Below are 12355 nucleotides of genomic sequence, written 5' to 3'. Positions count from 1 at the left end.
GCATCGACTATGCCCCGATGGCAGCGGACCAGGCCGCTGACCCCGACGTCCAGGCCTTGTGGACCGCCGTCACGGGCCTCCGCGTCACCGAGGTGCCGTTCGACGGCGCGGGCGTGGCCCTCTTGTGCGACGTCTCCCTCGGGCGGCCTCGCCCCATCGTGCCCGCGGGCTGGCAGCGCCAGGTGTTTGACGCCATCCACGGCCTGTCCCACCCGGGCGCGAGGGCCTCCCAAAGGTTGATCGCCGACAAATTCGTCTGGCATGGCCTCCGGAAGGCCGTCTGCGGCTGGGCCAGGACATGCCTCGCGTGCCAGCGCGCCAAGGTGCACCGGCACACCCAGGCCCCGTTGGCCCCGTTTACGGTGCCGGAACGCCGGTTTGACCACGTCCACGTGGACCTGTTGGGACCTCTGCCCCCCTCGCGGGGTTTCACCCACGTCCTCACCATGGTGGACCGCACCACCCGGTGGCCGGAGGCCGTGCCCTTGGCGTCGACGATGGCGGCGGACGTCGCGCAGGCTTTCATCGCCACCTGGGTCGCCTGGTTCGGCGCCCCCTCAGACATCTCGTCCGACCACGGCCCCCAGTTCACCTCGGAGCTCTGGGGGGCGGTCGCGCAGGGGCTCGGGGTCCGGCTGCACCGAACCACGGCCTACCACCCCCAGGCTAACGGCCTGTGTGAGCGATTTCACCGCTCATTGAAGGCCGCGCTCCGGGCCACCCTCCGTGACGGCGGCTGGGTCGACAGGCTCCCCTGGGTCCTGCTGGGCCTCCGGACGGTGCCCAAGGAGGACCTGCGCGCATCCACGGCGGAGTTGGTCTTCGGGCAACCGCTGCGGGTGCCGGGCGAGTTCCTCCCCGACTCCACGGCACCATGGTCCGCGGCACAGCAGCGCTCCGCTCTGCAGGAGACCGCCAAGAGGTTCGCCCCGGTGCCAACGGCACACCACGGGCACCCACCGACGCACGTCGCCCCGGAGCTTCGCACGGCGGAGTACGTCTTCGTCCGCCACGATGCCCACCGGACACCACTGCGGCCCCCGTACGACGGGCCTTTCCGCGTGCTGGAGACCGGGGTGAAGCACTTCACCCTGGACATCGGCAGTACTCCTGACCGCGTTTCTGTGGACCGCCTCAAGCCGGCCCACCTCGACGTGGACCATCCACTGTCAGTGGCCCGACCCTCGCGTCGGGGCCGCCCCCCTGCGGGCGGACCCCCGGCACCGCCCAGCTCCACCGCCACGCCGCCCCCCGGTCCTGCACCCATCCCAGGGGCAGCGGGAGGCATCCCAGATGGCATCCCTGCATCCCAGACGCCGCCAGTCGCCAGGGGGCGCTTCGGCCGGGTCATCCGTTTGCCCCGCAAACTGACCCTTCAGGTGCGCGGGGATTCTGGGGGGGCGCGTGTGGCGGACACGAAAGCACTGACGTGGTGACATCACCCCGCACACCAAGTGGGGGTGGACCACGCCCGGGAGAGAGGCGTGGCCTCACGATATACACGGGGCGCGCAGCCCTGAGCAGCTCAGTGTTACAGTGAGCTCTTGAATAAAGACTCTTACAAATTACCGCGTTGTCCGCTTCTATTCCTCCTTGCTTACAAGCAGCGCGCGTAACACCGCGCTTTTTTTTTTTTTTTTTTTTTTGTATACAAGATCGAGGCTCGTGAAAGAGCGAACATTAATCACACAGAAAGACAAACAGACACATAAAACAAATAACATCGGGAGCGGTAGACAAGATGGGGAGAGAGGGGGAAGGACACAAACACAACATTTGAGAGCAGGGACCGAGAGACATGGAGACATGGAGAGATCTGTGGGAGGGAGAGGGCTTTGGGGGGGAGGCATGTGAAGGGGGGGAGGCATGTGAAGGGGGGGGGGGGGTGGGAGAGGTATAAACATATGGACACTGCCAGGATTTCCAGGAAATAAGTTGGAATTTCAAACAAGGTGGATCTGGGGTGAATTAGTGGGGGTAGAAAAGATCAAGGTTATGGATGGGGGAAGATAAGAGATGGTGGTGAACAGCTGTTTTAAAGACCTGGAGGGAGGAGAGGGATTGAAGGGAGTGTGGGAGTTTGTTCCACAGGCGGGAGAAAAGAGGAATGAAAGAGTGAAGGTGAGCAGAGAGCCGAGATTTCGGCAGTTTAACCATCAGAGGGTTGCTGGCAGATCTTGTGCGACCTGTAGGAATATTTGGGGGACAGAGCACAGAGAGAGCTGGGGGTGCAAGGCCGGAGAGGAGTCGGTAGAAGACAGAAAGACCACCTACCTGCCTGCGGTGAGTGAGTGAAAGGCCCTCAGAGATAGCTTCATCGCGGGAGATTCCAATGATTTTGAAAGCTTTGGATTCAACAGCGTGAAGCCGAGCCAGGTGTGAGGCAGGAGCACCAGCCCATAGGGGAGAACAGTATTCCATTGAGCTGCGGATGAAAGCCTTGTATGTGGTGAGGAGCTCAGGTGTGCCGAGGAAGGACTTCGCACGACGGAGGATGCCCAGTCGGCGACTGGCTTTGGAGGCCAGCTTGGAAATGTGGTTTTCCCAAGAAAGATCATGGCAGATAGTGAGACCCAAAAGCTTGAGTGACAGAACTTCTTGGAGAGGATTGTTGAGAAAGTAGATGGGAGGGTTGTCCAGTCGATCTTTTCGGAGAGACATAGTAAGAGAGTGAGATTTGGCATAAGAGTGAGATTTACTGTAATATATGCACCTTGGCATGGCATCTCATTACTAAATGCTCTCTCTGTCCCATTATAATAGTTTTCAAGTCGCATCATGTTTACTAAATGGCTGATATAGAATGCATTGGTCGTCTCAAGCTAGAGTACCATATTTTCCGGTGTATTAACCGCGCTTTTTTTATTGGCAGAAAAGTTAAAAGTTGGGGGTGCGGTTAATACACAGATATAGAAAAAAAATCGGTCTTAAAAACAATCAATGCTGAATTTCAATTATATTCCAATAGATCTATATTATACATATCGGGAAACATTTAGAGCTTTCAAAATTATGCAAAACTATATGTCAAGCAATCTTGGTTGCACATTTTTACCTGTTGAGTCATGCACGGTACCCCCGACATATCATCGGGTTCCTGTCAATTCTGATTGATTGACAAACAGAAGTGAGGAAAGCTCGACGGGAATACCCACCTGGTCTCCAGGACCGGGTTTACAATGGCTCCAAAGGCGCCTCGGTAACAGGCCCACAATCTGAAGGGGCCCATAATAATGACCAAGATAGATTTTTTTAAAGGTGTACACCTTACGATACGTTTAAATAAAGAAATAAAGAATATGTTAATGCGCGGCGTTACGCGCGCTGCTTGCGAGCAAGGAGGAAGCGGACAAGCGGTAACTTATAAGCGTCTTTATTTCAGGAGCTCACTGTAACACTGGCGCGCTCCGGGCTGCGCACCCGATGTATATCATGAGGCCACGCCTACCCCTCGGGCGTGGCCACCGCCCACTTGGTGCGCGGAATGATGTCACCACGCCAGTGGGTTTTTGTGTCCGCCACACGCGCCCCCCCAGAATTCCCGCGCACCTGGAGGGCCAGTTTGCGGGGCAGACGAATGACCCGGCCGAAGCGCCCCCTGGCGATCGGCGGCGTCCGGGGTGCAGGGATGCCAGGTGGGATGCCCCTGGCTGCCCCTGGGATGGGTGCAGGACCGGGGGGCGGCGTGGCGGCGGGGCTGGGCGGTGCCGGGGGTCCGCCCGCAGGGGGGCGGCCCCGACGTGGGGGTCGGGCCACTGGCGGTGGATGGTCCACGTCGAGGTGGGCCGGCTTGAGGCGGTCTACCGAAACGCGGTCAGGAGTACCGCCGATGTCCAGGGTGAAGTGCTTGGCCCCGGTCTCCAGCACGCGGAAAGGCCCGTCGTACGGGGGCCGCAGTGGTGTCCGGTGGGCATCGTGGCGGACGAAGACGTACTCCGCCGTGCGAAGCTCCGGGGCGACGTGCGTCGGTGGGTGCCCGTGGCGTGCCGTTGGCACCGGGGCGAACCTCTGGGCGGTCTCTTGCAGAGCGGAGCGCTGCTGTGCCGCGGACCATGGTGCCGTGGAGTCGGGGAGGAACTCGCCCGGCACCCGCAGCGGTTGCCCGAAGACCAACTCCGCCGAGGATGCGCGCAGGTCCTCCTTGGGCACCGTCCGGAGGCCCAGCAGGACCCAGGGGAGCCTGTCGACCCAGCCGCCATCGCGGAGGGTGGCCCGGAGCGCGGCCTTCAATGAGCGGTGAAATCGCTCACACAGGCCGTTAGCCTAGGGGTGGTAGGCCGTGGTTCGGTGCAGCCGGACCCCGAGCCCCTGCGCGACCGCCCCCCAGAGCTCCGAGGTGAACTGGGGGCCGAGGTCGGACGAGATGTCTGAGGGGGCGCCGAACCGGCGACCCAGGTGGCGATGAAAGCCTGCGCGACATCGGCCGCCGTTGTCGACGCCAAGGGCATGGCCTCCGGCCACCGGGTGGTGCGGTCCACCATGGTGAGGACGTAGGTGAAACCCCGCGAGGGGGGCAGAGGTCCCACCAGGTCCACGTGGACGTGGTCAAACCGGCGTTCCGGCACCGTGAACGGGGCCAACGGGGCCTGGGTGTGCCGGTGCACCTTGGCGCGCTGGCACGCGAGGCACGTCCTGGCCCAGCTGCGGACGGCCTTCCGGAGGCCATGCCAGATGAACTTGTCGGCGATCAGCCTTTGGGAGGCCCTCGCGCCCGGGTGGGACAGACCGTGGATGGCGTCAAACACCTGGCGCTGCCAGCCCGCGGGCACGATGGGGCGAGGACGCCCGAGGGAGACGTCGCACAAGAGGGCCGCGCCCGCGCCGTCGAACGCCACCTCGGTGACGCGGAGGCCCGTGATGGCGGTCCGCAAGGCCTGGACGTCGGGGTCAGCGGCCTGGTCCGCTGCCATCCGGGCATAGTCGATGCCGAGGTGGACTGCGTGGGCGACGGCCCGGGAAAGGCAATCCGCCACCGGGTTGTCCTTCCCCGCGACGTGCTGGATGTCCGTCGTGTACTCAGACACGGCCGAGAGGTGACGCTGCTGCCGGGCCGACCACGGCTCGGTGACCTTGCCCATCGCGAAGATCAGCGGCTTGTGGTCGACGAAGGCAGTGAACGCACGGCCGTCGAGCAGATGGCGGAAGTGCCTGACCGCCAAGTGAAGCCCGAGCAACTCGCGGTCGAAGGTACTGTAACGGCGTTCGGGCGGGCGAAGCTGCCGGCTAAAGAACGCCAGCGGTTGCCAAGCTCCACGCACCCATTGCTCGTGCACCGCGCCCACCGCGTAGTCCGAGGCATCGGTGGTGAGGGCGATCGGTGCATCGGGCGCCGGGTGCGCGAGCATGGTGGCGTTAGCCAAGGCGAGCTTCGCGCCCGTGAACGCCGTGTCCATCTGCTCGGTCCAGGTAACGTCGCCTTTGCCCGGCTTACCTCAGAGAGCTTCGTGCAGGGGGCGCAGGAGCTGGGCGATACGGGGCAGGAACCGATGGTAAAAGTTCTCCATGCCCAGGAACTCCTGCAGCCCTCTGATCGGGCGGGGGCGCGGAAACCCTTCACCGCCTCCACCTTGGCCGGCAGGGGGACGACTCCGTGCCTGGTGACACGGTGCCCCAGAAAATCGATTATGGTGGTGCCGAACCGGCACTTTGCGGGGTTCACAATCAGGCCATGCTGGCCCAGGCGTTCGAAGAGCGTGCGGAGGTGGCGTAGGTGCTCTTCGCGGGACGCGCTGGCGACGAGGATATCGTCCAGGTAGACGTAGACAAAATCCAAGTCACGCAGGACGCTGTCCATCAGTCGCTGGAACGCCTGAGCCACATTCTTCAGACCGAAGGGCATGCGCAGGAACTCGAAGAGTCCGAATGGCGTGATGACCGCCGTCTTCGGGACATCCTCCGGCCTGACGGGGACCTGATGGTAGCCGCGTATGAGGTCCACCTTCGAGAAGAAGGACATGCCCGCCAAACGGGCGGAAAAGTCCTGAATGTGGGGGACGGGGTAGCGGTCGGGAGTCGTGGCGTCATTGAGACGGCGATAGTCCCCGCACGGTCGCCATCCCCCGCCGGGCTTCGGCACGATGTGCAGCGGCGACGCCCAAGCGCTCTCTGAGCGCCGAACGATGCCGAGTCGCTCCAGGGTAGCGAACACCGCTTTTGCCACCGCCAGCTTCGTCGGCTCGAGGCGGCGTGCCCGGGCGTAGACCGGTGGCCCGACGGTGGGGATGTGATGGGCCACCCCGTGCTTGACGGCCCCCGCCGAGAAGGTGGGCCGCGTGAGGGCCGGGAAGCCGGCGAGGAGGCGGGTGAATGCGTCCGCTGCCGGAAGCGTACAGACCAACGTGGCCGGAACCGAACCGTTCGGCAAGCCGCTTGGCAAGCCGCTCGTTGAGCTGGGCAATGCACAAGCGAGCGAGCTGAACGTCTCGGCCTGGACAAGGCGTCTGCGCTTGACGTCGACCAGGAGCCCATTAGCGCACAGGAAGTCCGCGCCAAGCAGTGCCATGGGCACGTCGGCGGTGACGAACGTCCATCGGAAAACCTGCCCTCCGAACCACAGAGAGAGGCAGCGTTTTCCATACGTACGGATGGGCGTCCCGTTCGCGGCAAGCAGCGCGGGGCCCCCACCCGCGGCGGCGTGCTTGTCTGACGTGCCGGCGGGAACGACACTCACCTGCGCTCCCATGTCGCACAGGTAACGGCGCCCGGAGAAGGTGTCCGTTATGAACAGCAGGCTGCTCGAACGGCCGGCGCTCATCGCCACTATTGAGCGCCAGCCCGGGCGTTTCCCGACCTGTTGAAGGAGCATGGCGGATGACACTGCCGAGCTTCGTGGCCGAACTTGGCGTGGAACCAGCACCAGGTGGTGGAGCTGGAGGAGCGCGGCTGGCTCCGCCAGGCCGGTGGAGTTGGCGGGTTTCCCCACGGTGGCGGTTTTCGCCGCGGCGGTGGGCGGGGCGTGGCGGCGGTCACGAGGTGCGTATCAGCATGCTGCGTATGCTGTATAAGCTGATGCTGTGGATCAGCAGCATCAGCAGCAGCATCAGCAGCATCAGCCACGAGGGCCGTGACGGCCACGCCGACTCTCGCCCGCGTGTCCGAAGCGGCGAAGTACTTGTCCGCCTCGGCTGCCAATGCTCGGGGTTCCGTTAGCCCGGTCCCGGCCAACGCGAGGCGAACCTGCGCTGGAAGTTGGCGACGGAAAAGTGCCCGGAATAGAGAACCGGGGGCTTCGTCGCCCAACAGTGACAGCATATGGTCCATTCGGACCGACGGGCGCGTGTCACCGAGCTCGGGGAGATCCAGGAGGCGGTCGGCCCGTGCGTCGTCCGTGAGGCCGAACGTGGCTAGGAGTAGCCGCTTGAGTGCCTCGTACTTGTGGCCGTCCGGTGGGTGGCGAAGGACGGACACAACTCGAGCGGCCGTGCCGGGCCCGAGGGAGGCGACGACGTGGCAATAGCGCGTGTCATCGCCGGTGAGGCGCCGAAGCTGAAATTGGGCTTCAGCCTGGACGAACCAGACTTCGGCCTGAGCCTCCCAAAATTCGGGAAGTTTGATGAAGTTGGCCATGGCAATGGCGTCGCGTGTGGAAGGATCTCTCCGGCAGATCCAACGTCGAGGGGGTCGCCAGTAATGCGCGGCGTTACGCGCGCTGCTTGCGAGCAAGGAGGAAGCGGACAAGCGGTAACTTATAAGCGTCTTTATTTCAGGAGCTCACTGTAACACTGGCGCGCTCCGGGCTGCGCGCCCGGTGTATATCATGAGGCCACGCCTACCCCTCGGGCGTGGCCACCGCCCACTTGGTGCACGGAATGATGTCACCACGCCAGTGGGCTTTTGTGTCCGCCACAATGTATACAATTTAATGCTCCTTAAAAAAAAAAAAACATACGATTTAAATTGAAGAAACACGAACATTTCCTGGCATGTGACGTCACCACACTGTTAATGGCGTACGTTCTAGTTCAAGTTTGGTATATTCGCATTTTACGTGTGTTTTCTTTGCTCATTTTTGGAGTAGTGCGCGCCTGTCATTTATACCATTTTTTGGAATCACATGACTCGAGCGCGTGAGTAACGCTGTGATTACATTTTTGCACTGAACAACATGAAAATGTGTTCGCTATATCACCTGGATTCCGGCTGGATTGCCTTCCCTCACCCTCGCTTTCCGTCCCTCAGTTTCCGGATATCCTCCATCTTAGCATCGTGCATGTAGTGATGTGTTTCCCATTTTGCACGTGATTTGTGCTGCTGTAATAAGCGTAACCCTTGCAATTATGACTGGAAACCGTCCGTGGAGTAGCAAGTTTGGTAAATGGAGCAAATCACAAAAACACGAAGGAACCACAGAGGAAGGCCATCACTATTGAAGTCAAAATGGATGCTTTAGGACGGCATGAAAGAGGTGATCGTACAGGTGATACGAGGACCAGGTAGCGATTGCTACATTCAAGGTGTATTATCTCCGAAGAACATTTGTAAACCTGATAATTATTTGCAGGTGAAATCAACTGATGATGATCAGATGACTAATGGAATTCTGGAATACCTTTACAATAAGGGATGCTCTATGTAATGTTGAGGAGTGTTGGAGGGAAGTCATCTGTTCCTATTAATGGTGTATGGGACAAACTTTGCCCTCAATTTGTTCAAGGCTTTAAGGATTCCACGAGAACTAGAACGGCACTCAGTAGAGAGCATACCTCCACCTGGTTGGCCATATCACTCAATGGTGAAGAATCACTTAAAAATATTCTACTAGCTGGATCCGGATTTTCACCAAAATCGAATCGAATTGTCCTTGTAACACACACAACCTGTCCAACAAGTTTCGTCCAAATCCATCCAAAACTTTTTGAGATATCCTGCTATGTATAGTTTTTGGCCCTATCTTCCAATGGTGAAGAATCACTTAAAAATTAAATAATCCTCATATCCGAATCCATATTCAGATCTTCACCAAAATCGAATCGAATCGTCCTTGTCAGACACCCAAACGGTCCACCAAGTTTCGTCCAAATCCGTCCGCAACTTTTTGAGATATCCTGCTATGTATCGTTTTTGACGCTATCTCTCAATGGTGAAGAATCACTATAAAAATTCTAGTAGCCGGATCAGAATCCGGATCTTCACCAAAATCTAACCATTTCGTCCTTGTAACATACGCTACATCTCTGCCAAATTTCGTCCAAATCCGTCCATAGCTTTTTGAGATACTTTGTTCACAAACAAATGGACAAACAAACGGACAGACAGACCGACAGACGTGAAAACATAACCTCCATCCACCTATAGTGGCAGTGGTAATAATAATGTGTTGAAAACATGACCTAACATCGTCGAAATGGCCAACAATGTCGGCTTTGATGAGGTGGAGGAGTGTGATGTCGAGGAGTTGCTGGCTCGTACCGGGAGGAGCTCTCAAATAAGGACCTTCTACTGCTGGAGAAGGAATGCCAGGTGTCTCTTAAACATTATAATTTAAATAAAATAAACCATTAACAGTACAAATCGGACAATAAGATGAGGATTGAGGCAGCACTCACCCTAACCTCTGCCTCTTATAATGGGAAATCAGTTTGAATTTACACATTTTTCATTTACAACACTTGCGAGAAGCTTAGCCAAGGAGGATGACATTGGGGACTTCACGACCAGCCCGTCGTGGGCCTACACGTTTATAGCACACCATGATCTGTCGGTTCAACGCCGCACAAACTTCTCCCAACATGTGTCCGATGACGGCGCTGATAACACTACGCACTTCCAGTCCTAAATCATCAAGCTTCGCCGGGAACATTTTTTTTTAGGGTGAAAAACAGGGGTACGGTTAATACAGTGGAAAATGCGGTACTTTACTCGATCTTGCATCAGATTTGCCAGGTGTGTTGTCTTCCCTCCAGGTGCAGCACACATATCAAGGATACGTTCCCCAGGTTGTGGGTTCAGCACATGCCCCACCACTACTGAAGGTAAGTTCTGCAAGAAGGAAAGGAGGCAATGGTTCACACCATTCAAGGAAGTACACTGCCAAATGTAAATGAGAATTATCTCAAAGTAAACAAACATGTCGAAGGCTTCTTTTTTTTTTTTTAACACAAAATGAAGGCTCGTGGAGAGGTAAGCACACAGAACAGATCAGGATGAAAAGAAAAAAAAAAGAACAGCAGAAAATATAGAGGGGACACACCAACAGCTAGGCCGAGGGACAAAACAGATGGACAAACAAAGCATGTGGGTAAGAATGAGTTCAGATGCTGTACCATGTGACGCAATACCCTGTTTCCAATAACAATGTATGGCCAAATGAATGGAAAATTTGAGTCCTTTTGCAGTTATCTATACTATAAGAGAGCCGTCTCTCGATCTGTTTGTGTGTGTGTCACCATTTTTCTCAGTGATGGCTGAACGGATATTCATCAAACTTTCAGAGGTTCATCAGTGAGCACCAGGGAGTGTTTAGACCAAAAAACAAACAAACAAACAAAAAAGTTTTTTTTTTTTTTTGATTTTTTGAAAACCGCTTTATAGTGCCTGAGCTTTCTTGTAGCTATATGAAAGGTAACATTAAATTATCCCCGATTAGTGTGTGTGTGTGTGTGTGTGTGTGTGGGGTGGGGGGGTGTAATATCATATTAAATATAAATTTTCCTAATTGGGTGCAAGTCAGCGAATAGAAAAAAAAAGACCAAAACAAATTGATTTCTTCAAAATGTCAACAGGATTGGAACATCACCAGGCAACGCCGGGTACTGCTGCTGGTAAATAATAAAATATAAATTGATACTTCAATATGGCAATGCAATTTCTGGTTCACAACTTAACTCTTTCAAGGCAAGACTACTCCAGCTGGCTTATTGCATCATTGATATTTGTGTGCATCACCTGTGGAAAGAGCCAGTCAGGAAGCTGATCAAGGCACAGGCTGGCATAGAGGGGCTCCGTCATTTTCACAGCAATCCCACTGCACAGCATGCAACAAAAAATGGTCCCTTCTCAACCAATAATGGTGAAAACACTATATATACAGCAGTTTCAGAATGCCACAAACCTAACTTAGCGTGGAAGGAACCTTGGGGAAAAAAGTACAGTGCCTTATGGGAAAAAGGTGGAACAAATCCATAGGACCTGATTTAATGAGTCATCTCTCAACAAGTGCTGCAGATGTTGCAAGTGGTGGTAAGTGGAGAAACTTAATTTGAGAAACAGAAGGAAGGGAACAAAAAGTCTGGGTTAGAGTGGAGGGATTAAGTACGTTTGAAGTTAGGATATGGGAGTGTTCAAGGAAGAGGTGGAAGGGGTGTATGAAATGCATAACTGGAGGAAACGTGGGTTGGGGGACGGCAGAGGGATGGGGAAAGACGTCGCAACTTCAACCAATCTTTGCACATATAATATGTAGATGGCCCCTTATCACAAAAAAAAAAAAAATGTTATCAGTATTTTAGCCAAAAAAAGATAATTCCAAATTATCCTCGTCAGAGGAGACAGTATTGCATTTGGGACCGCTTGGCTGTCTGTTCGCACACAAATGTGCTGATGTAGGCCACAAACGCCACCTAGTGGTAGCCAGTCATACACGTTATCTTTTTTCAACAGATTATGTTTATAACGTCTGTACAATTAGAATGCGAGTACATCTATAAAGTATTTACAATTAGAATGTGAGAATGTCTATAAAGTATGTACGATACAATTAGAATTTGAGTACGTCTATAAAATAGTACGATAAAACCACGCAAAACAAGTGCGGGTGAGGGTATGTAATCTTTCATTGCTCATTCTAGTTAACATTTGTAACGACTTGTGAATTGGACTAAGTTCTTATTTTCATGTCTAACCATTCCACTGCAGCCTCATCTAACAGCAGGAACAATGTAATGGAATAAATGATAAGCGATGTAAAATGGACAAACTGATGCAGCCACAAAGCAACATTCACTCAGTCAATACAGACACACTGTAGACTCTCTGTAACTATACCTGTTGCTTTTGTGATACTCCTGCATGTTCAGCCATTGTGGGAATTAAACGAAAAGTTCTCATGAATGCGACTCAAGTGTCCCCTGAACATGTACCTCCCTCTCTTATTTCCTGCAAACAGCTCGCAGCGACTCCGTTGCACCAGCCCATTCCCCACAAACATTTTGGGGCCATTGAAAGGTTGCAGAGCCCCTCGGCGACACTTTCCCAGTATGTCCAGATACACTGACATCAGTTCACCTTGGCGCATGTCTGTACACATCGATGGAAAGGCATGGGGAATGTGAACTCAGACTTGTGGTTGTTCAACAAATAATATACTTATAACCTGCAAGTCTTATCAGGACAAGCCACTTACTGTGATAAAATGGGA

General features: G+C 55.2%; 1 protein-coding gene across 3 annotated transcripts in view; it reads right to left on the bottom strand.

The window, feature by feature from the left end:
* The window catches only part of NSUN6 (NOP2/Sun RNA methyltransferase 6), an 81056-nt gene that overhangs the window by 33211 nt on the left and 35490 nt on the right, over positions 1–12355 (bottom strand). For all 3 annotated transcript variants that reach the window (XM_068126583.2, XM_068126581.2, XM_068126582.2), the window contains exons 5-7: positions 12078–12234; positions 10885–10963; positions 9859–9978 (exon numbers count right to left, since the gene is read on the bottom strand). In XM_068126583.2, coding sequence (XP_067982684.1) covers positions 9859–9978; positions 10885–10963; positions 12078–12234 — 356 coding nt within the window. The remainder of the gene's footprint in view (positions 1–9858; positions 9979–10884; positions 10964–12077; positions 12235–12355) is intronic.

The sequence above is a fragment of the Myxine glutinosa genome, chromosome 10, assembly GCF_964187855.1.
Source record: "Myxine glutinosa chromosome 10, kmMyxGlut1.1, whole genome shotgun sequence".
Classification (NCBI taxonomy): domain Eukaryota; kingdom Metazoa; phylum Chordata; class Myxini; order Myxiniformes; family Myxinidae; genus Myxine; species Myxine glutinosa.
Note: the sequence above shows the minus strand (reverse complement) of the source record. Positions and strands in the feature narration are given on the sequence as shown.